General features: G+C 37.5%; 1 protein-coding gene across 3 annotated transcripts in view; it reads right to left on the minus strand.

The window, feature by feature from the left end:
* Positions 1-26: 26 nt before the first annotated feature.
* The window catches only part of LOC117213698, a 113,538-nt gene continuing 90,946 nt past the window's right edge, over positions 27-22,618 (minus strand). For 2 of the 3 annotated variants that reach the window (XM_033459252.1, XM_033459253.1), the window contains exons 2-5: positions 20,906-21,147; positions 3,711-3,826; positions 2,586-2,916; positions 27-1,944 (exon numbers count right to left, since the gene is read on the minus strand). In XM_033459252.1, coding sequence (XP_033315143.1) covers positions 1,738-1,944; positions 2,586-2,916; positions 3,711-3,826; positions 20,906-20,938 — 687 coding nt within the window. In that variant the 5' untranslated portion in view covers positions 20,939-21,147 and the 3' untranslated portion in view covers positions 27-1,737. Of the gene's footprint in view, positions 1,945-2,585; positions 2,917-3,710; positions 3,827-20,905; positions 21,148-22,618 lie in introns of those variants that run through there. The other variant, XR_004488704.1, reaches the window with a different exon arrangement.

The following is a 22,618-nucleotide window of genomic DNA, read 5'->3' on the forward strand; positions in this document are numbered from 1 at the left end:
AGCGCGGGGAGAGAAATAACGAATACTTTTATAACAATTGTATTAATATCATTTATGTACAATGTATACATGGCATACAGAAAACAAATCTGTAAGCCTAATGCTTGATTATAATACATGAGTGTTATCAAGTTGAAACCACTTGTTAGAATATTAATACGACAACTACAGTGATAGAAAAAGAGAATATGCTTATTGGAAAGGTTCCTCGCTAATTAAACGTACGACGTAATTTACTATAGTACATTCATAAATATGTTAAACTAAAAAAACTGGTATTATAATACGTTCATTATTTAATCTAATTAATACGATTTTAACTATTTAAGTACAACATTCTCGAACGTTTTTAGTTCTAAATGTAAAAGTTATTTGTCTTATAATTTATACATTACACTAATATAACGCATAAAAGCGTATTTATGTTAATGTTTATGTACTTTTCTATATGTACAAAACGACAGATAAATCAGTAAAGTTTTATTAAAATAATGGCAGCTTTCTATTTGTAACGTATGCGTTAAATTAATGTAAACTTTTTGTCTATATATATGTTTAAAAATTATCTTCTCGTATAAAAGTACCTATATATCATCATACGTAAAATAAATTCTACATATCCTGTGACTTATATTTTAGATTATACAATAAGTTTCTATTCTTTTCTCCTTATCATATATTCAGATTTATTAATAATCGTCATGGTTACTAGCTAATGCAACGTTTTGCTCGTTGCACCCTCTAATTCTTCTAGTCAGTGCTTTAAAAGATAAAACAGACTTAATCGCTTAATTAAATAGGGCTTTATTACGTTAAATAAATTTAAGCAGTTTTTTGTTTGGTTCTCGTTATCCATATATAACGAATCATATCTATCGCAGATCTATGAAACATAATACGTTATACCTTACAATTAGAGATAAAATCTATAAATATAAAATCTACCTCTCCTCTCCAACTTAAAAATAAACGTAACTTTAGAATGTACATGCATTATAGGAGCACACTATAATAACTGGCCGCGGGTGAAAATGAAAATATTTCCTAAATGTTAAATACAAATTTAATCGAGACATTCGTCTGCTACTAATACAAGACAATGTATCAAGTACGCTTCCTCTTTAGCATACGATTACATTTCTGAAATTACAATAACAATTTAGAAAACGCAGATATTCAAACATCTTTCACGTTCAACTCTTTGAATCGTAATATCAGTCTATCCACTATTTATTCATTCGAAGGAGATTCTACTGACTTTGTTGTACTACTACACTTTATATTTCACCATTATCTAAAAATATCAATCTTACTAAAAATAAGCGGAATACAGTTTGGCGGAACCTCCTCTCTAGAACCTTATTAATATCTTATCATACTCTTGAATTAGTTTGTTATCTACTTATATGTATATAATAAATACGATAATAGAATCGTTCTAAAATAATAACTATCGTCGATGATCTATTGTTAGAAACGATACAAGCTTCCATCAAGGCACTTTTAACGTAAAAAAAGTACTTTTAACGATAATATTCAATCCTCGTTAAAAGAGAGAACCCTTCCATTGGTAACATTTTAATCCTGTACAATCCGAAAAACGAATACTCTCCATGTCACATTAGATTTTGCATCGGTTTGGAACGCGTTTCGATCGGATCGCAATCTTCTTTTTATCGGTGGTATCGCGTGCACGGAGGTAGAGGGAACTGTTCTGATCCCACGGTAATACAGATCTCAGGTCTCCGAATCCAAATCTTGGTCCCTTAGCTTGCTCTTCTTGTACTTCTTCTTTTTCTTCGGTTTCGGCATGACCTCGCAGCTGCACCCACTTCGCACCTTAATGTAGTCCAACGTCCACATCGATCCACCCACCGTGTTCCCGGGAAACGTAGGGATCATGCGTTCTCTGTGCCGATGCCTCCCGCGTTCCTCCTTTCCGCCCTGTGAGCAGAACACGTTCTTCAAGTGGATAATATATTCTTTTACATTAAAGTCGTGTTGACTTGCCGAAACCTCGGCAAGAACAAGAACAAGAATAGCTAGTTTTACACTTTCGCTATGATACTCTAAGAACTGATGATATTTTTGGCATACAATTTGAAGTAGTTTCTGTTCATACTAATATCTACATATATGTATTATAATAATTGTCTGTATAATGTAGAGTTACTGTTTTTGAGATGATTAGATCGATGACTGTACTGATGAAAACTGATTTCCATTCATCCTATTTTCTTCCATCGAGGAAAAACGTGGACAATACTGTCGTTGAAAATAAGGACAATTTTTTAATCGGTTTTAAGGTTTAAATTTGTTCTCCGATCTACCGTTAATCGAACCTTTTAATCGCAATAATATTAACACCAAATCAGTTTCACTACCATTGTAAAGATAGTAAATAAATTAAAAAAATGTATGTATAATAATAGACGAATTAGATTCTTTTAATCTCTGGCTCCATTTAGTAAAAATCGCTCGAAATACGTATCACGGGTAACGAACACATCGCACAGCATCGACAGAATAGACGCACTCGCGAAAGCCTAATGGAAACTAGATCAGGATCACTTTACATTACGTACCGTCGATCCAGAATTTTCAATGATAGCGTAAGTGTATGAGAACTTCTGCACACATCTGGACTGGTTGGTGAACTTCCGGTCGATGAACCTGCACGGCTTGTCGAGGACGTCTGGCCTGCAGGAGTACTCGAAGAACCTCTGGGCGTTCTGACCATCCCGATACAGCTGGACGTACATGTTTTCCCGATTTCGACCGCCGACCGGTTCCACCATTTCCTCTACCGTAGGGCAGCAATCAACTGGAAGGCCGTCCTCGCCTCCTTCGTGTCGTAGAATCATGTTCATCTCTCGATAAGTCATCCGCTTGGTCGTGTCCTCAAAGGTCTGCGTCCTGCAACATTCAGATGACATTTAGACAAGATTCAAACAGCCATCGAAATTTCACTACTGAGCTATGATAGGAACTAGGAAAAGCCGGTCGAAGAATTTAAAACCGGCGAGAATGCACACCATTCAAAGCAAAACCAATCGAAGAACTTGAAACCATCGAGGCTTCGCTACGAGCTATGCTACGTTACGAAGAAGAGAAGCACGACGACCGATCAAGGAATTTAAAACTCGGGAGAATGCGTAACATTTCAAAGCAATGGCAATCGAAGAACTTGAAACCCGACAGAGAACGCATAACATTTCACGCGTGCTTCTAAAAGCAAATGACTCGTGTCTAAACTACACGCGACAGAATGTAGCATAAGACAAGTGAAAAAGCCGCTCGAGAACCGATAATTCGCCCCTAATTCCGTATTCACCTGTCGAACCTCTTGTACGAGTCATTAATAATAATTAAGACAGTTCGTGACAGACAGGATAAATAATGGCGTAGCGTCGTGGAGCGTAGGAGATATACGGGCGCCACGGTTGCTGATTGAAAATTGAAATTCAGCCGTGCAAAATAGTGTCACTGGCGTGTCGATATAATTTGCGAGCGCGATGCCAAGCTTGAATGATGCCAAGGTATTTCGTCGTTCGTTCTGTCAACCGTATTCTCGATCGTATCGTCGATCGTTTTACGATACACATAGTATGTCTTACAATAAAATTAGTATATCTCTGTTAGAAGAACACGCGTTTATTGATATTATAATAACGAAAGGGAGAGAAGTAGCGAGGAAAGTGAAAACTTACCAGCGAGAGATATGTCCCCTGAATGGATGTTGCCTGGCCTTACGAGACGAGAAGGATAAAGTCAAGTTGTTGGCGGCAGCAAGCCGCGGGCACAGGACTGCGGTCAGCCAAACCACCTGCAAGAGAAAAGAAAAAGTTCCATTGAATCTCTAATTTATCGTTGGTTCGGTGTGAACGTTCAATAAAAGTGCTCGAAGTTTATATATAAATTAGTTTCAATGGAATTTGTTGAAAATTCATTTTTTAAGAATCTCGAAATAAATACACGAGAAGATAAGGATAAGCCAATTAAATTCTTTTATACATTCCGATTCTTTAAACTTTCTCTGAATATTTACATAGAAAATTAATACTTTCAAATATAACGCAATAGCTTGCTATGTTCGCTAACTTCGATGTTACGATTCCATCGAACTACTCGTCGAGCAACGAGTGTACATAAATCATTGAACAACCAGAAGAAGGAAGCAACGGGTAATCTTTCTCTCGAAACATCGATAAAATTGAATTAAATGGCTTACGGTGGTGAACGAATCGCGCGAGCCGGCTTCTAATTCTTAGCGACAAGATATATTCCGCAATTAAGCCGAAAGTCTTGGCAAAAGAGGGGAGAAAGAGAAGACGAGCGATCGTACGGAGCGAAGCTGAACGCCCGAGAGGCCTGTTTTGCATAAAAATTATAAGCCGAATTAATGTTTTCACCTCTATAAACGCGTACCAGCGCTCATGTGCGCTGCGTGACTAACACAGTGGTTTATTGCACGTTAATACCGATCCTGTATCACCGGTACTTTCTCACGAGATGCTATGGAGTCGCCCTTACGAACATCCGAAGAATACGCTCATCGTGTCCTACGAAATTTTGCATAAATCGCTTAAGTCATTGTCTGATTAGGTCGTGATTAACTTCGCGAATTAGAAATGAAATGGAGTTTTGTAAAATTTGATTAGTTTTACTGATTGAGGGGTTCAAGTGAACAGTGCTATACGCAAGAAAATCTTCAAACTAAGAAGATTCTAGATGAATTGAAACTTTGATAAAAGGATCCGTATGTTCTCAGATATTAAAATATTTCATGTCACTACTAATATGAAAAATCATTTTTTTTTAAATAAATAGGTAAAGATCCAACACGTTTTTCCTGCATCTATATCGTGTTAAAAACAAGCTATTAATATTATTTATCTTTTTTTATACAGATCTTCCGTTAAAAATTGTAGGCTTATTAATGAAAAATTCCAGTAACTACACGAAAATCTATTTTATTCCAGCATTGGTAACTTCCGTATTGAATTAGAAATTCAATTCGTATATTTAACATTAATGATTATTTAAAACGATGTATCAGAAATATTCCCATATTAGAGGCTACTCCTATCCAATTCCATTAACTACTAGAAATCCTATTTCACAGATATTTCACCATTACAACGACTAATTATCCCATAATCCTCAATCATCGTCACATCAGAATTCTAAATTAGCGCATTAACGATCCATCGAGCGCGCGCAAATTCCCATTATCGTGCTTATCTTACGACGCTATCAATCTTCTGTAACATGCACGAGTCTCACCAATCGTCCGTAACGAATCTCCACGCCCTCCTTTTCACGACGTTCAACGAATACAGCAGCACAAATTAGAATTTCAACAGTGTCGCGCCTACGATGTTGTCTGTCTATCCCGCACAGTGGCAGGCAACGATGTCTAGAATAGCGAAGAGGGCTCGGTTTCCAGAGATTTATAGAAATGGGACAATAAAAGATAGCGTTCGACGCCCGTGTCGTTTAATTAAGCCATCGTCCCTCAGGGTTGAGGCGGTTAACTAACTGGCGCCTCCCGTACGAGGAACTCGACGTCGCGATGTGGCCAACGCTGTTTCTGATCGGCCGGATATTCACACACAAACGGACCACACACCGAGTTCTCGGATCCTTATCGGTTTGTTGCCTCATCGCCGACCGGCCTCCTCTCACTGGCACTGCGATTTTAATCGATCCTCCTTATACGAACCGCGTCATACACGCGGCATTACGCCGACTACGACGACGACTTAATGTTTATCGTTAATTGCTGACTCCACTGAAATACTGGAATAATCATCGCCAAGTGAACGGTACTCGAAGAGATACGCTTCGTGCTGATTGCGAATGTGGGAGTTGGAATTTGAGATACAGCACGAGTCGGTGGAAGTTACGAGGAAATAGAGACTCGATTTATCGATTTTGCCAAATTTGGGCAAACGCTATTTACGTGGAATTCCTAAAGGTTCCGAGTAATTTTTTTTTAATTTCACGTCGTTAGGGTATTTCGTACGAATACTTCAACCGCTTTGGAGATTTTATTAGCAAGATCAGAAAATGATAATTACTTTTTATTTTTCAGTTGTGCTTGCTGAAGGTGAATTTATTGCCGAACGTTGTTGTTATCACTGTCGCCTGTTTTTGCTTAAAAATTTAACTTATGCAAAGTACGACCTACCCAACTCGTGTAGCAATTAAGAGCTAAAACCATCTTTCCTCCACTAAATACTCTAAGTATATATATGTCTGTGAAAATTATTCTTTTAGTATCCGACGACAGTGGCAATTAACACATTAGATACTTGTTAATTCGATCTTCCAAACTCTGTTACGATCGCTCACTCTGTTTTCATTCGCAACAAATTACAACTCAAAGTTATTAATCTTGTTCGTTAGTTGTAAAATAGTTATCGTTAATAATTTGTCGAGTTTGCTTACTCGAACTTGATAATTCCATTTATTATAAAGCAATTTTTATTCCTTGCTAAATGAATAGTCAATAATCGAGGCACATATTTTTATTATGACGTAAATTTTAACTTCGTTGTTCAAACATTTCCATAATCATAAATTGTATCGTTATTCCAAGGTTCCTCTATCTTCGATGCAATAACTCAATCGAAGCCCTGAGCTTCCATCGTGTAAACCTTTTTTTAACGAGTGAAACCGAACAAAAAACGTATTTCGAACAACGTCCACATGAGTGTATCTATGGTGACACGTTAAAAAAATCTATACAAACAGTGACGAAACTCCTTTCAGACTGAAAAGCACTACTCATTCCGGCTCATAAAGTATATTGTACCGTAACATCGTGTTCGTCGCGGATACTGTAACTCCGTTAAATCGTATACATCCCCTCACGAGCGGTACTGCGAGTCGACGACGCATTTAAAGATCCCACCAGTGTGTTAGGAGGCAAACCACGGCCCGAAACACGCTAATTAGCGTCTCGAATTCGTTGCGGAGTCGTCTTCCGCCTGATAATGAAATGCCCAGTCAGCCGGTATGCCAAGCGTATTTTCGAAAGTCGAAATTAGCCGGTCGCTCGTTGGCAGCTCGCGTACGCACGATCGTCGTGGGATATTTCCACGAGACACGTCTCCACGACGTGCTTTAGCAACGTGCACTGGCACGTTTTGAAAGACGGCTAATTTTCACCCCAATCACATCATCGAAGTGAAATTGCAAAGTGCAGTTTTCAATCGACGAGGAAATTTTTCGTGAACCATTTATTCGATGAACTAATCCTACGATGACAAAGCGTAAGTTCCTATTTCTCGTATTTACGTCCATATTCATCTTTTTTCTGTTTCAGATTTCCAGAATATCTTTAAAATCTTGCAATTATATAGTTGTTAAATTAAATGTTTAAAAGCCTTGTAAGGGTCTTTTTTAATTCTCGAGTGAAATTTCCATCGAGCGAACGATCTGGATTGCCTGTAAATGGTTAAAAAATAAAAATAGTTAAATTTCACGAAAATCTGTTCTGTTCACACGTAGTTCGCAGATCTCATTCTTTGCGAATATATTTCGATCTTATCAATAGAATAAAAATCACTTCATGAACTACCAGCTGATCAAACCTATTACAACGCTACTTACTACGTACTTGCAGTACACAAGTCTATCATCTACTGAATACTAAATTTTATAACATCCTCCATGCTCCGCCATTTTCCTTTTAATTCTAACTGTAATTTTCCAATCATAAATTAGCATAATCTCTCTTATGCATCAAAATGACAAAATAAACGAAAAAGAACGTGCTAATTTTGCTGTGACATAGTCTATAGCTTGTAAAGATACACGTTCTGTGTCATCGATTATCGTTCTTAATTCGCAAGAACACTAAGATCGGAAAAATGTTAGAGGATAAATATTTAAGACCATCCATGTGAGACGCAAAGTATAAAAAGGCTATGAAGTATGGCATTTGAATTGCAAACTCGTTTCCTGATTATGTACCTGTAGAGGGATGAGGTTTCTTGTATGAGAAAAAATACGAGCCGATCTGCTATAAGTCAGGGAATGAGAGGTTCAATGCAACCAGTGGTTTTTACATGTGAGATACGAAATATTCGGCGGGAGGATTTATTGGACACGTACTTTCAGATTAACCTCGTAATATCAGGGTCCGGGGAAGATATTGGGACTTGGATGAACTGCCACTATAAACTTGCGATATCTCCTCGTTACCCTCTGTTGCGGTTGAACGATGTTATGGTAGGTTTGTTAGTAAAAGCTTCTACTTCTGCAATCTCGTATTTTAATAAATCGCCAAATTATCAATGTAGTAGCAAAACCACGCTACTACGATCGATTATATTGTACCGTCAACGTTAAATACAAGAAACACAAGCTTCTGTCGCTCTTTAACGTGCGAGAAAAATAAATTTAATATTAAAAATAAAAGAAATATAGTTTTTGAATGGTCTTGTAAAGAAGACGTAAAAAGCACTAAAATTGGAGACTGAAATTTATCTAGTTAATTAATAGCTTATTAAATACCGCATATACAATATTGTACATTGCGTAATATGCATACACAATATTGCACGTACGTGAAACAGCTAATTTATCGTAAGAACGCGATATTTATTTCTTAATATCTGCGAATAAAATTTTATATAAACTAAAGCCTCCCACTTAAAAATTGTCTGTACAATAAATTTAAGTACGTATTTTAATCCGATTAAAGAATCTTGTAAGGAATCTATCGTTTTCCTAATCTCCATACAATAATACTATTACCGCCAGGAACGACCATCAATTATTTAAACAAAATTTAAAATTTCAGGTAGCCTTGACTAAATAGAAACCAGCATTCTGTACAAGCGAGACTACTATCGATATACACATACATCTCGATATATGAACCGCGTCGTGCAGGGTAGACCGATAACATTCAAAGAGGCAACGCTGGTATCGAAAAGACGGGACCTATCGACGTGTTTCTTTATGTCTGTTCACGCTTGTGCACCCGCGTGGTATCTGGTTCTTTGTACTTTGGGTTACCAGTCGAAAATCAGGATTGTATGTGTACGGACACCGGATTATCTCTTACAACCAGAGTTTATGCGTTCGTGTTGTCTGTTTAGGGTTTACCGTACGAAGAGGGTGTGTCGACGCAACGATTTCACGCGAAAACTTATGCTACCTGAAGAACTCGTCCGTGGTGCTCTAAGTGACGATGCAATACAACCACGAGTCGTGCCTAATGGTCTATTAAGAATACGTTGAACGAGTACGCACCGAGTTAATTTAATTCGATATACTGGATCAACGTGGTTAGACGGAAAAAGCTAATTAAGAGTTAATCCTAGAGTCGCTTGATTTTATTGCGATTTTAAAATAATGAGTATACAAGCATTTTGTAGGTGAAGAGTAGATGGAATAACGGGGAAATTTTTTACCGAGTCACTTTGTTTTACGTGAAAATGCATCATTTCTGTAATTAACCCTTTTATTGAAAGAGAAACAAGTATTATAAGTAGTGATTAAAATGATTAAAGATAATAATTTTGAATAGAACGTTCTTAAGTAAAATAAGATTTGCTTTCTATGAAATATCAAAGAGTACATGTAATGTACTTTCAATAAGAAATACTTCTTCAATAAAATCTGAAAGACATTCAACTGGCATACAACAAAGAGGCAATAGAATTTCATCTGAAATAAAAAATAATCTATTTCTTACTCTCTGACGTAAGTCATACACCGTGCACAGCACGACACTGCATCTAATTAAACTGTCTCTTAAATCCTGCATAGACTGTCGAAGCAACAAATCTCTCGGGATAGAAAACAAGATCAATCGACACGGTTTTCACAATCTGGAAATCGTTCCACGGTTTCCTAGCTGTCCGTTTCAACCAATGAAATCGCATCGCGACCAGCTCGCCTATCAACCATCGAAATGGCTACCGCCTACAATTTTTACTCCTGGAGATCCTTGGCATCGTTTCGCGTGCAACGCGCGACAGGGCGACGAATTTCCAGGTCAGAGAATGGAATTCCGTATGATGGATCGCCACAACCGATATCGGCCACGATTATCATACAATATGATACGCTCGTCGATCGATCGGATAGCGTAACGCATTTCTACGGCGATATTTCCGATTTTACTGCGCCCGTCCTGAACCGGAGGCGGTAGTTACGAGCGTTGGACATTCTCTGCCACCATTGGTCCGTGATTCTTTTTAACTCACCAGCCGGCCGAGCTGCGATTGGATAGACGTACGGCAATAATTTATAGGTCTCCACGAGCCTCAACGTTTCACCGTAGAGCTGAGAACTGTTCCGTTATATGGCAAATAACCGGAGATAGACGCGCGTATACACCCGTGGCTCTCGATATACGCCGTCTGCCTATCGTAATAAGCTTGTCGTATCGTAATAAGGTGGCGGTGATTTGAATATATCGCGTCTACGACATCGTTGGCTGCGACGAAAGGTCTTTCGAAATGTGCATAAAAATTTTACGCAATCCCCGTCGTCCCTGTTTCGCTTTTTGCGGCGGATCGACGCGTGGAACGTGAGAAAATCATAGACACGCCTAATTGCTATGTTGCCACCAGGATACGGCGACGGCGATGCAATCCATTGTTACACCAATTTTTGTCGCTTTTATCTTCATGGCTTATGACAAGCTATTTCCTTTGCCTCTCATCCAATATCGAATGCTTTACGCTTCTGTATTACTAGTTGTTAAAGATTTGTAGTATTAAGTATTTACTTTTTGCTCGTTGCTGATAATAGGAAAATATCAAGATCAGACGAAAAGTTTAAACTGTAGAACATGATCTGGGAGCCCTTTAGCTCCCTTTTCGATAAACAAATAAACGAAATCTAAAATATTGGCCGTGCTCCATGAACAACATGATTAATAAATTTAATGCAACTAATTGAATTAACATGATCAAGTGTCAAGCTGTAGATATTAAGATATTTTCATACTATTTGATACAATTTGAATGATTTTCTAAGTACAATATCTCTAACTTCGTAAATTACCGATATAGACTGAAACAAAATACACGGTTGATCGTAAAAGGTCGAGTATTAATAAAATTGTAGTTGAGCCGCTGAACTAATAGTACATAATAACTTATTACCATAAATCACTTGTCCAACCATGTACTTTAGTAGTAAACTTCGATTATGCTAATCGTACACTCTAATCCTTCCTAAGCATTAAGTTTATTCCCTAGGAGCCATATAACCGTAGACGTAACTAGTGTTAAGATCCGGCAACCGAAAATGTCAGTGGCAGAACTTATTAACCTTTGACAACCTGCGATCACACGATGAGCCGCAGAAAAGGCTCGATCCACGGACCTGTATAGGGTTCCGCAATCGCAACAGCTCACAGACAGTGGAAAGAAGTTGTCGATTATGCATGTAATCCGTTGTATGGAACTTTCTCCAGTCGAGTATGCATATATTAAAGAAAGATCGGTGGCTCGTTACGCGAGAAATAAAAACCAAGGTGCAAATTAACGGTAGTAAACAGATACGTACACATGGCAGGACCAATTAGCGTAATAAGAGTTGTAAAGCGTGTAGAACGCGGAACGCATCATAAATTCGCGAGCAGATCGGGATAGAATTTCGAGTCGTCGATAAATTTGTCAAGCAGGCCGTTAATTGGTAACCGACTTACATACATACACCTAAATACGTGTTTGCTTAAACTAATCGAATAAAATAATGGAGGAAAGCAAGGTTTCTTCGAGTATGGTACACCGTCTTCTTTTTTCTTCTTTTTTTTTTTTAAGACTTTAAACTTTTACGATGATTAAATGATCGAAGTTGTATGAAACTCTCGACGTCTATGATGTGGTCGACGTGGTGATGGTCGATTATTGAGGATTCGTGCAAATGCAGTTACAATGAACGTTGAATTAAATGGAATGGCTTTGAAGTGAAGCATCCTCCCATCTTGACGCGTTTTGTCGTGTGCAAACGTTAATAGCGGTTTACTGGATAAACTCGTGATAGAATTCGAAACTCGTGTTTATTGAACGTCAATGCAACGACTCGTATTATTAGCATACTCTTTGTGCATCTGCCACGAGCGAACGCACTTGTGACTTATAGCAGTTTACCGAGAGTTTCAACAACAGCCTTTTGCCATTTTCTGGGCTACTTTGTAGTATTTCCATTGTTTAATATCTCTCGTGCAAATTTGAATTAGATTTGGATTAATTGTATTTCTTCTTTTTTTTCTTTCGTACGAAGAAAGATATAAACCTTAGCTGGTAATTTAACGTCAGAAGTAGATATAGATATAAGGATTACTGTTTCAGAAATAATAATTGAATTAAATGCGTGTTAACAAGCATGTTACATTTATTATTTATTAAAGAAAAGGAAAATATACTGGTAATCAAAATTAGAAAAGTCAATGAAAGATAAAGTAAAAGTACAAATAGAAAGATCAAACAAAAGAAATACCTAAGAAATGAGCTCATGAAACAATTTGAATCAGAAACATTACATTCTTTATTTTGAACAGGCAATGCTACTGTAGGCTAGTCTACTGTAATTTCACTTAAACAACAGTCGAGATGAAAATTAGATGGCCTTACAGATCGGCCTATGATTTTCTTCCATGGGGAAGCAAACACGACTTGGAGCGCATGACAAACGGTAACTATCGAGAGGCTTGTTAGAGATAGAGCAACGAGCAACGGAAAGGTCCACGATGTTGAACGCTACTGGATGGCTTGCGCGTTGCACGAGGCCCCTGCGGCCTGTTTAGACAGCGTACGACGCTTCGTCGTCTCTTATGATTGACATGTATAAATATTTGGTTAGTCGCTTCACCGTTTCGTACGTGTATCGTACACGCGTAAATCCTGCACCACGTATCCTGCGTACGTTTACAATAGTAAAGGTCGTTCATAAACGAGCGAGTAGGACCACATGAGACCGCAGGACGCTTGTACTTCCCGACGCGACAAATTAACGATTCTTGCGCCACGCGTAAACCCACGCAGATGCCTGGGAATCGCTTCTTTTTTGTGGTTTGTTGAATTTAGGAGTGTAAAGATCGAAAACGAATCGAATTCCATGGTTTAAGTGTACTGTGACTTATCAGCGATGAAATTTATTTTTGTATGCGTGAAAGAAAGAATTTGAATATCGTAGAAAATATCAGAGCATTGAGATTGGAAATAAGGAGAGGAAATATTTTGAATGAGAATTATTTAATTGGAAGAACTACTTATAGTTGAAGCAGAAATTAATATAGAATGATTGGATATCCCTACAAAGAATGTGATATAATACGATACATGGTAAAAACAGAAATCTGATAAGTACATGGATGAAATAAAAGATTTCTACAGAAAAAAGGGGGGACACATATTTGAAGCTCGAGGATGCGTAACTTTGGACCTTTCGTTTTGCGGTACGTGTGGAAATTGATGATTACGTAAAAAAGAATTTCTACTACATATCGTAAAAATGGTCCTCGTCTCGTTCATAATTCTTATTTATGAATCTGGTTGGTTAAAAATATTTTAAGCGGACTGAAATGCTGAAATTCAATAAAATTTTAACTTATATAATATAAAATGAAGATCAAGTAGAAATTAATCGGACTACTATCACGAGACGAAATCCTTAAAAAAGCATATTCCTTTCAAGCTTTGAAACATATTGTACGAGTAAATGTGCACTTTTTCAATAGTGAAACGTCATCCATTTGTGAATTGATTTCTATCGAAAGAGGCTTTCTACCAAAAGCCCTTCTACAGGATAACGCGCCAGAGGCGAAAATCCACCCACGACACGCTAAATCACCGGAAGATAAAGAACCGGAACAAAGCAAACACAGGGTCCACTCGCGTGGACCAACCCTCTTTTATATTTCCAACGACGATTCGTAATATATTATTTTTAAATTCTTTTAAATTACAGGCTCGATAGCCACGATGCGTTTCGATGATAATAGCAGAAGGCGTTCTACACTAATTGTACGTGTCTGAATGATGTTCTTGTATAAATTAAAAAAGAGGAAAACGTGTAAGTATTAGAGAATTCTGTTTAATTATTTATGATAGAATTATATAAAAAAAGAAATTTGTTTGGCACAAAAATATCTTATTAAATTCTTCGTTTCTCAATTCTCAAATTTCTGTTTATACTTTGAATTATTCTAAAGTAGACACACAATGATACAATTAATTTTCATATCCACCAAACTATTCTTATTGCATGAACATTAATCTACGTAGATTGTTAAAATTGTTACTCTTTCACAAACAGAATTTCTCACTATAAAAGCAACCAACTATAACAACATTGAAATTAATAATTATTATAAATAAATCAATTCGTGCTAATATAATGTTACAATCTAGTGATAAGTAGCTAAAATATAATTTCAAAAAGACGAAAATGTAATTCAAAGTTACACAGGTTTGACACCGTGAAAATTTCGCACCTACTTTCATAGTTCCACGAATTAACAATGAAAGAACGAACTGATCGATGAGTTGAACGATGCGATGGAGATCACGAACAGTAAGAAGCACGCGTGGGTGGATGATTCAGCCGGAGGAGGCCGGCTGCTTTGAAATCGATACACAACGTCATCGTATGATTCCCAATAGAATCGAGTGGTATTTCAATCGTGCTCGCTTCGAAACCCTGAAAGACGATCTCTTGCCTTTTTTCCTCGATCGCAGGTGTATTCGACCGATCGTCAGGTATTCTTCGCAGGAGGCTTGGTGAAAGAGCACACTTATTCCACTTAACCGGCGCGATATTCAAAGTATCATTATCGAGAGACACGCGATCATTTAATCATGGATTTATTCGCTACCGATCAATTAATTAGCCAGTCACTGTCATTAGAGGGGCAAATTATACACCGGCGAAACTGAGAAATTACACGATGTATTTAATCGTGACTTAATTTCCTAACGCCAAAGCTGACGCGTGCTGTCATTTTTACGCCTTGTTTTGCTCCACAAAATCACCGCGTGATCGATGAATTTTATTTTTAACGCTCGCCTTATCTCTCGTTGGCGAAATTTTCAAACCAGTATCCGAGAAGAACTCACGTTGCTTTTGGATAAGAGCTAATGGTTAATAAAAAGAACATACCGCGATTTCTTTCGAAACGTTATCCTTTCATCAACGAGAAACTAGCGTGAAAGTTTCATAAAAGTAACTGGATGCTATAGCGTAGCGTTGTTAGACTCGCAATCCCCCTCGTCCTCATGATTGATCGATTTTTCTTACTCGTTGTTACACCTCTGCTAGTCATATTATCCCATTGTCTTATAATATCGAATCACACGAGTAACACACGTCGTGTGATAATATTGGCAAACACGGGTCGCGTTCATGACAAATGCACAAAGTGTTACGTTTCGATATGATCATGTTCCTAAAATTATCGTATTAAAATACAATTACTCCAATGTATTTTTATTTATTTTAGGAATAATTATCATTTCATAACAGGACACCTGCAAAGTCTTATAAAATTTTTCAAATACACACGTAATACGTCGATAAGCACATCGATCAGTCATTCATATAATGCCCAACGTATCCTTCTCAGGTCGATAAGCAATAAATATAGATTTGCCTATAAACAGCCTTACATCACGCTCCAAGATCTTCCACTCACAACCTGAATCTCCCAATCACCTAATCCCCTGGAGAAAAGCTAAGAAAACCAGAAAAATCTCGATTTGCTAGGTTGCTCAACAACGAGCCTGCGCTTAACAACTCTTATCACTGGAACGCCAGGTCCGTGTTTACTCGTCTCGCTTCGAGCGTCCGCAGGAGAGTTTTAACCGCTGTGGCAAGCAAAATAATCCTGAATCCTGATAATGATACACGAGGGACAAGCCGAATGATACACGACGAGTGAAATATAGCGTTTTATGTAATTTATCGCGCGATTACGGATGAATCGCCGATGTCTGCATTTTTTTCCCCTTTTTTTCTTTTCTCTTTCTTTTTTCTTAGTGAAACCGTGATAAACCTAGAAAATCATCGAAGAGAGACCGTGACCGAGGCTGGCAGTGCACATGGGGGATGAACAGGTAACGGTAGCGGTTACAAGCAGCGGACAGGCTGTCGTCCGACTCTCGCGTTAAGAGAATTATTTATTGGGGCCATTGGCGCCGACGAAACGATTAGCATACTAATGTCCTCGACGATTTTCCTTGCGTCGTTCGCAAGCCGATCCTACCTCTCGTCCGCGACAGTGTTAATCTGCCATTATTAAATTATTTGCGTTACAGGGGGCGCGCCGTGGCGATTATCATTTATCAATATCATGGGACAACATCGCGATGGTGATATTAATCGGCTAGGGATATTCGTACGTCAGCACGTAATGTCGCCCAGATAAAACTGGTATGCGATATCGGCCGTTGCCTTTAATAGGGATAGCGATCGCGCGAGCCGCGAAATGATTGGGATCGAGGTGCGCTTCCGGTCAGAAATTGATCGAAGGAAACTCGATGACGCCTCGCGTAGCGGTATAGAATAGATTAATTCCAGGTGCGAAAGAGGAAGCTTTAAACCTAATTAGCTGGTAGAAATCGCGATTATACATATGGTAATGGGATTCGTCTGGTTCATATCGGGGTTATGATTACAGCGGTGTGGATCGAAGGAAGAGGAAACTTTCAGTTCGATCGTAAATAGTGGTTTATCGATTGTTAGTTTTAATGATAGGTTGTTGAATATTTTAATAGGGAATACGTATAAAGTTTGGCTGATGGACTATGAATTTTACGGTGTTTGGTAATATAAACTGAAATGATTATATCAAAGAAGTATTAAGATTTAATAACGTTTATATATAGATATCTTTGTGGATTATTTATAAGAAAGGAGGCTGATAAGAAAATTACTTAAGATACCAAACAGTATCGAATTAGCCAATTAAGAATTCAACTCAAACAACGAGATTCGTCAAACAGAAGCACTTGAATTTACTACAAGATGAAAGGAATTTTCTCCATTAATAACGTGATAACGCTTCCAAGAACTGATATATAATCGTTTCTTTCGAGACAAAGAATGGATAGCGGCACGAAATAGAAAGAAACTAATTAAATAAACCGCTTAAATCACCTCCCACGAGTATAACATGTATACATAGCAACGCGAAAACTCACGAGTATCTTAGCATGTCTAACTTCCGCATTCTTTACCACAATTACCTCCACGAAACAGGAGTAGGCAAATTCGCAGCGGCAAGTAATAAATCAAATCTCTTTAAAACCAGAGGATCGTGATTCCTCGCGAAATCTTCAGATGCAAAGTCTAACGAGCAGGAATTTATGTTGGAGCATGGTATATTTACAGTTGGCTGCAAGATTTTTGGGGGATTAAACGTCCCTTTACCATACGTGATAAATTCTAAAAGATAAAAATATAAAACATACATATGTTTAGAAGGAATTCCAATAGTTTCCAAGCGTATTGTAATTATTTGCTATTCGTTACGTCGATGACAAGAATTCTCCATGCGCTCAAATCATAGTGGATGGTTCAATGATTGTAAGATAATTTGCCATAGATTTCTTCAGTTTTTAGGATTTCTTATTAGAATAAACGTCTTTGATTTTATTCTTAAGATTTGTTAAATTAAATATTCAATGAGCGTAACATGAAAATATCGATATTTTTTCCAATAAATTCAATGTATACTAAAGTTATCAATGACTAAAGTACAAAGAAATCTTGCACCAAAGAAATCAGAATGAAAGATAAGGGGAGAGATAAAGAAAGGAACGGATCTTCGTCTATACACGAACAACCATACAAATCTTCAAAAATGTATTGTCGTAAATCTACTTCAGTAATTCTAATACTATTCGATATCGAGTCATCTGGTTTTAGGGACTTCTGATTATAGAACGAACGCCAGACCGGCGCCGATTCCCGCCATTGTCGCATTGCTCGTAATGCGTTTTAATATTATGATCTACGCGTCGAGACTAGCGAATCGCCTTGGAAATCTCGCGGTGAAAGGCAGTATTATTAATTTGCACCGACGGTAATCGATCTTCGCCGCAAAAATCAATGCGTTCCCGATATTCTCGCAACGCCGCCGACCGAATAACCGTGTCATTAAAACAGCTCACGAACACCTCGAGTCCAGTGTAACGTGTCTCGAGCCGTAAGAAACAGTATATCTCCTGTAATCTCGTTAAAATCTCGGACCGTGGAATGCGAAAAGAATAGCGAATTATATCACGCAGGTGCCAGAGTATTGTAAATTTTTCCACGATGAGGGTGAATAACTGAGGTATCGAACACGCTATTCATATCATTAAACGTGGGTCGACAGACGATGATTGAAGTTATGGTTTAATTTAACACACACTGGAATTTATAGTGGGACAACGACATTTTCTGGTTATTTATTACATGTAGTAGTATTCGATATTGTAACATTACGATTTTTAGAGCATGGCAGTATACGTATGTACGGAAGGCGAATATCTATTTTCGTCGTAAAACATTAATTGTAATCGTTAAACCTAGTATTATTAGATGCACATCGAAGCTTGATAGTTCAGGTCGTAAAAGACCAACTCATGGCGGGCTGACATAAATTTCTACATCTTATTACTTCCAACATATTTTGTTCAAAGGTATTATGTTTATTGAATCAAGACACTGAATGTTTATAATTATTCAAAGCCACGAAGAAACTGCTTTGCACACTGGCTATAAAAACCTGTAATAGAGGACAGAGTGCAACAAAGTTGACGTTGATTTATCAGGTACTAAACTTCGTATTGCTTTATTTATCCTCTGAGCCGGATTATTTCCTAACGCTCGTGAAAGAATAGTGAAAAAGAAAGACACGTCGCCGACGATGAACGGAAGAACGCGTGGGTTGGAAATTTTTGGTCATTAGAAAAACCTAATCGTTGGTTGGCTTGACCACAGGGATTTATGTCCGAAAATTATAATAAAATAAACCGACGACGCCCAGCAGTGAGCTAAAAGGAATGATGAGTGAGAGAAGAAGGATGAGCCGGCGTTAGAATATGATTGTAAAATTTTATAATCCTGCGAACAACGAATCTTGATATTCATTCGGATCATGGAATATATTTCAACCGTGCAATTCTTGATCTTGTGGGCTGAATGTCGTCGAAAGTACGTGAGAATAGTACGGTAATTACACCCACTCTCCATGGGCGATGATTTAAATCCGGATAGTTATCACGGTTATCGTTTGTGTTGGCATTCGAGTTGTACGGCACTAACATGCGCGCAACATTACTTATTGTAGCGGTAAGCCAGATTTATGCAAATGTTATTTTAACACCTGCTAGCCAAATAAACGTGGCACTGTTTTGCCAATAAAACTATGAAACATTCTTGTATCAACAACGTCTGGCAAAAGCGATTTAGGGGTGCTTTCGAGCTACATCTGTTATTTGATATAAAAAGAACAGGGAAAGTCTAATTCATAGACTTTAACCATAGTTTAGCCTGCTTCTTAATATACGTAGATGTTAAATCGTAGTTCGTAATTTTTCTTTACGTTTGTTACGGACGAAGTTTACTTAAATTTTATCGCCGTAAAAAGCTATAAAAAAAAAAAAAAAGAAAATAGATAATGAAATAAAGAGTACTACTACGTTTTTAATGCGGAATATTGGAATTTAAGTAATTGCTCCAAAATAAAAAAATTTTGATAATTTTCATATTAAGAAATTTGTAAACTTTCCAATCCTATTTAATCTCATATTAGGTACATATATCGGATCGTTCGATATATTCTTTTCAATAATTTACCTTAAAATTGAGGTTGCTATACAGCATAGATCACCTAACTTGATCTATTTTACGTACCTCCTTTATTTTTTATGATAGCAAAAGGTATCAAAGGAAGAGAATATTCGGTTCGACGGGGGAAATGTGATAGGCAACAAATTTTCTCAGCGACACTTTTTTCGAGATTTCAAAGACATCGAAGTATTTTTAAATGGGACTACACATTTTCATTGCAACAGTCTTATAGTTTATAAAAAAACAAATTCAATGATGTACAATATGTTGATCCTGGCGTATTTTTCGACGAGAAAATCGCGTTTGTATGGAGAGAAGGTAAAGGTAAGATTTGTATGTTTCAGTGGAAAATATTTATTTCAAAAGGTGTTCAAAATTAATTTTAATACGCTTTTGGAGACGACAAATGAATGATTTCTCTACATTTTTAAGTACTTATAATAATAATTGATGCACATCCGTATAGAACCCTTTATCGCATGTTTTCTGGCGTTGTGCGAGTATCGTTGTGAACTTTATTTTTTAATTAAACGCTACAGGAAGGAATCAAGTGGCGTAAGACCTGACGATCGAGCTGGCCATCAAATTCTTGCACCACGTTCCATTCAACGATCGGGAAACATTCTGCTTCTAAGCATCAGGAACAATTACACAACACACTGTTTCAATGAAATTGAGATTCCTTCGTTTACCGTCGCCGAACGAGTATTGAAATTAATGATTTTCTCGTCGACACATTGCACATCGTTGAATCTCGAAAAAAGTGCCCTCGAGAAAATTGTTTTGCCCGTCACTACATTTGCCCCTTTGAACCGAATATTCTCTTCCTCCGAAATTGTCCCCTATCATTAAAAATAAACAAGACATTTAAGATGGTCAAGTTAGGTGAAATACCCTGTATATGTATTCTGCTATAAATAAAATAAACGTCATTTTCGTATACTTTTTTCAACTCACGCAACAAAACCGAATCGGTCACGCAAAAATGACAATACAGTTCTCAAATATTAAATATATCGATCATAGCGAAGAATGGACCGAGAAGAAGTGATATCTATCGCGTTGAAAGGTTTGAAAACGGCAAACTCACCGCGACGAGGGTGCTGAGAGCTTCAATTCGCATAGTAGCTGGCCAGGCCAGCGGGGAGGCCGTAGGTTGCAAGCTGTTGTGGGCCGATCACGTGTGTCGATCCCCGATTATTGGCCGACGATCTTTTGTATTCGATTTCACTCGGTTCGGAAAGTATCCGGCAGGTGATCCGATTCTCCCGGTTCTACGTCGATTTCTCGCGATCCGTGGTGCCGATCCGATGACATGGCTCCTGCGCCGATCTGTAAAAAAAAGAGAACTATAATCAGTAAAAATTAAAACATAAATAAATGATATAAATATATAATTAAAATGTATTATACGTAATACACCTAATAGCAATATGATTAACGTATAAATTAATTAGCAATAATACGACTGAAAATTACGATTCCTCTCTCTTTCTTTCTCTCTCGTTTTCTTTAGTTCTTTTATTACCAGATATACATACACAGTCACATAAATGCAAAAAGAAGAAAACAAGAAAGCAGAAAATTGCAATAACCTATATTATGTAAAAAAGATAACAGAAAATAATAAATGACGTACGAAAAAAAAAAAGAAAACAAAGAAGAAAACGATAAACAAGATTAATGGTTAGAAACCCAACAACCGTACAACTCAGCCCGGTCGATCAAGATTTAATCTTGGTAATGAAAAATTGACTTAAGGTATTATATTTCTCTTCTTCGTTTCTATTTATAACGAGAGAGCCCGTAATAGAGGAATTTCTAATAAAGTCTTATCGATACCTCCGTCGATGATTAATTTAACACCTCAGTAGCACATCATCAATTAACGTCTATCCACAGGAACTTTCGTTTGAAAACGTGTTAGTTTACGTATCACGGTGAAAACAGTTCGATTTTACGTGTATACGTTTCCAAAGAAAAATATACCTTGTACGATACATGTCACTTATGATATCATAAACTCGCACCGCAACTTAATTTTACTTTAGTTGAATACAATTGTAGCAGAGCGAGCAACCTGTCACGAAGCTTATATTTATTGCGCGAGATGGAGCACAACGAAAATAATGAACTTTATTTCGATTATTTGAGAATATATTTCACTGGATGACTGAAAACGGCGTATCACAAATAGCAGAGTACAGTGTTAATATCTGGGAGAAGACACGATCGCGCGACGCGGAACGTTGCGCTAGACTGGATCGATCTTTAAGATTTGTCGATAAAAGTAACGAGGCCAAGTTAAACGCCGGCGTTTCGGTTAAAAGAAGACAACCACGTTTCGCGTCACACGGACGAGCACGATAACGTTGTTAACCGATATCTTATCTTGACGTGTTTCCGATAGATACCAATTACGTTCATGTCAGACATGCACTGACCTATCGAAGTGATGCATTCAAACTCGAGCGTTGCACGTGTGGCATTCTCCTTCGAACATGGTTCTCGACTTTATTTTTACCAATTTTCCGCGTGATTTAACGACAGTAAATATTTTACTTCGTTAACTAAAAATTAAAAACGCTAACTAAACTAAAATCCCCAAAACTAAACCAACGAGTTTATGTCGCGATATTATGTACATGATTATATATATGAAATAAAATGGAAAAGCTTTCAAGGATAACTAAACAGGTAAAATCAGAGGATATAAAAATCCGAATCTAAACATTGAACCTACGCTTTCCGGTCACGATCAAATAGATAAATTACATGAAAATGTCTTGAAAGCCGTTCATAG

This window comes from Bombus bifarius, unplaced genomic scaffold (assembly GCF_011952205.1).
Source record: "Bombus bifarius isolate JDL3187 unplaced genomic scaffold, Bbif_JDL3187 scf7180000009125, whole genome shotgun sequence".
Taxonomy (NCBI): Eukaryota; Metazoa; Arthropoda; class Insecta; order Hymenoptera; family Apidae; genus Bombus; species Bombus bifarius.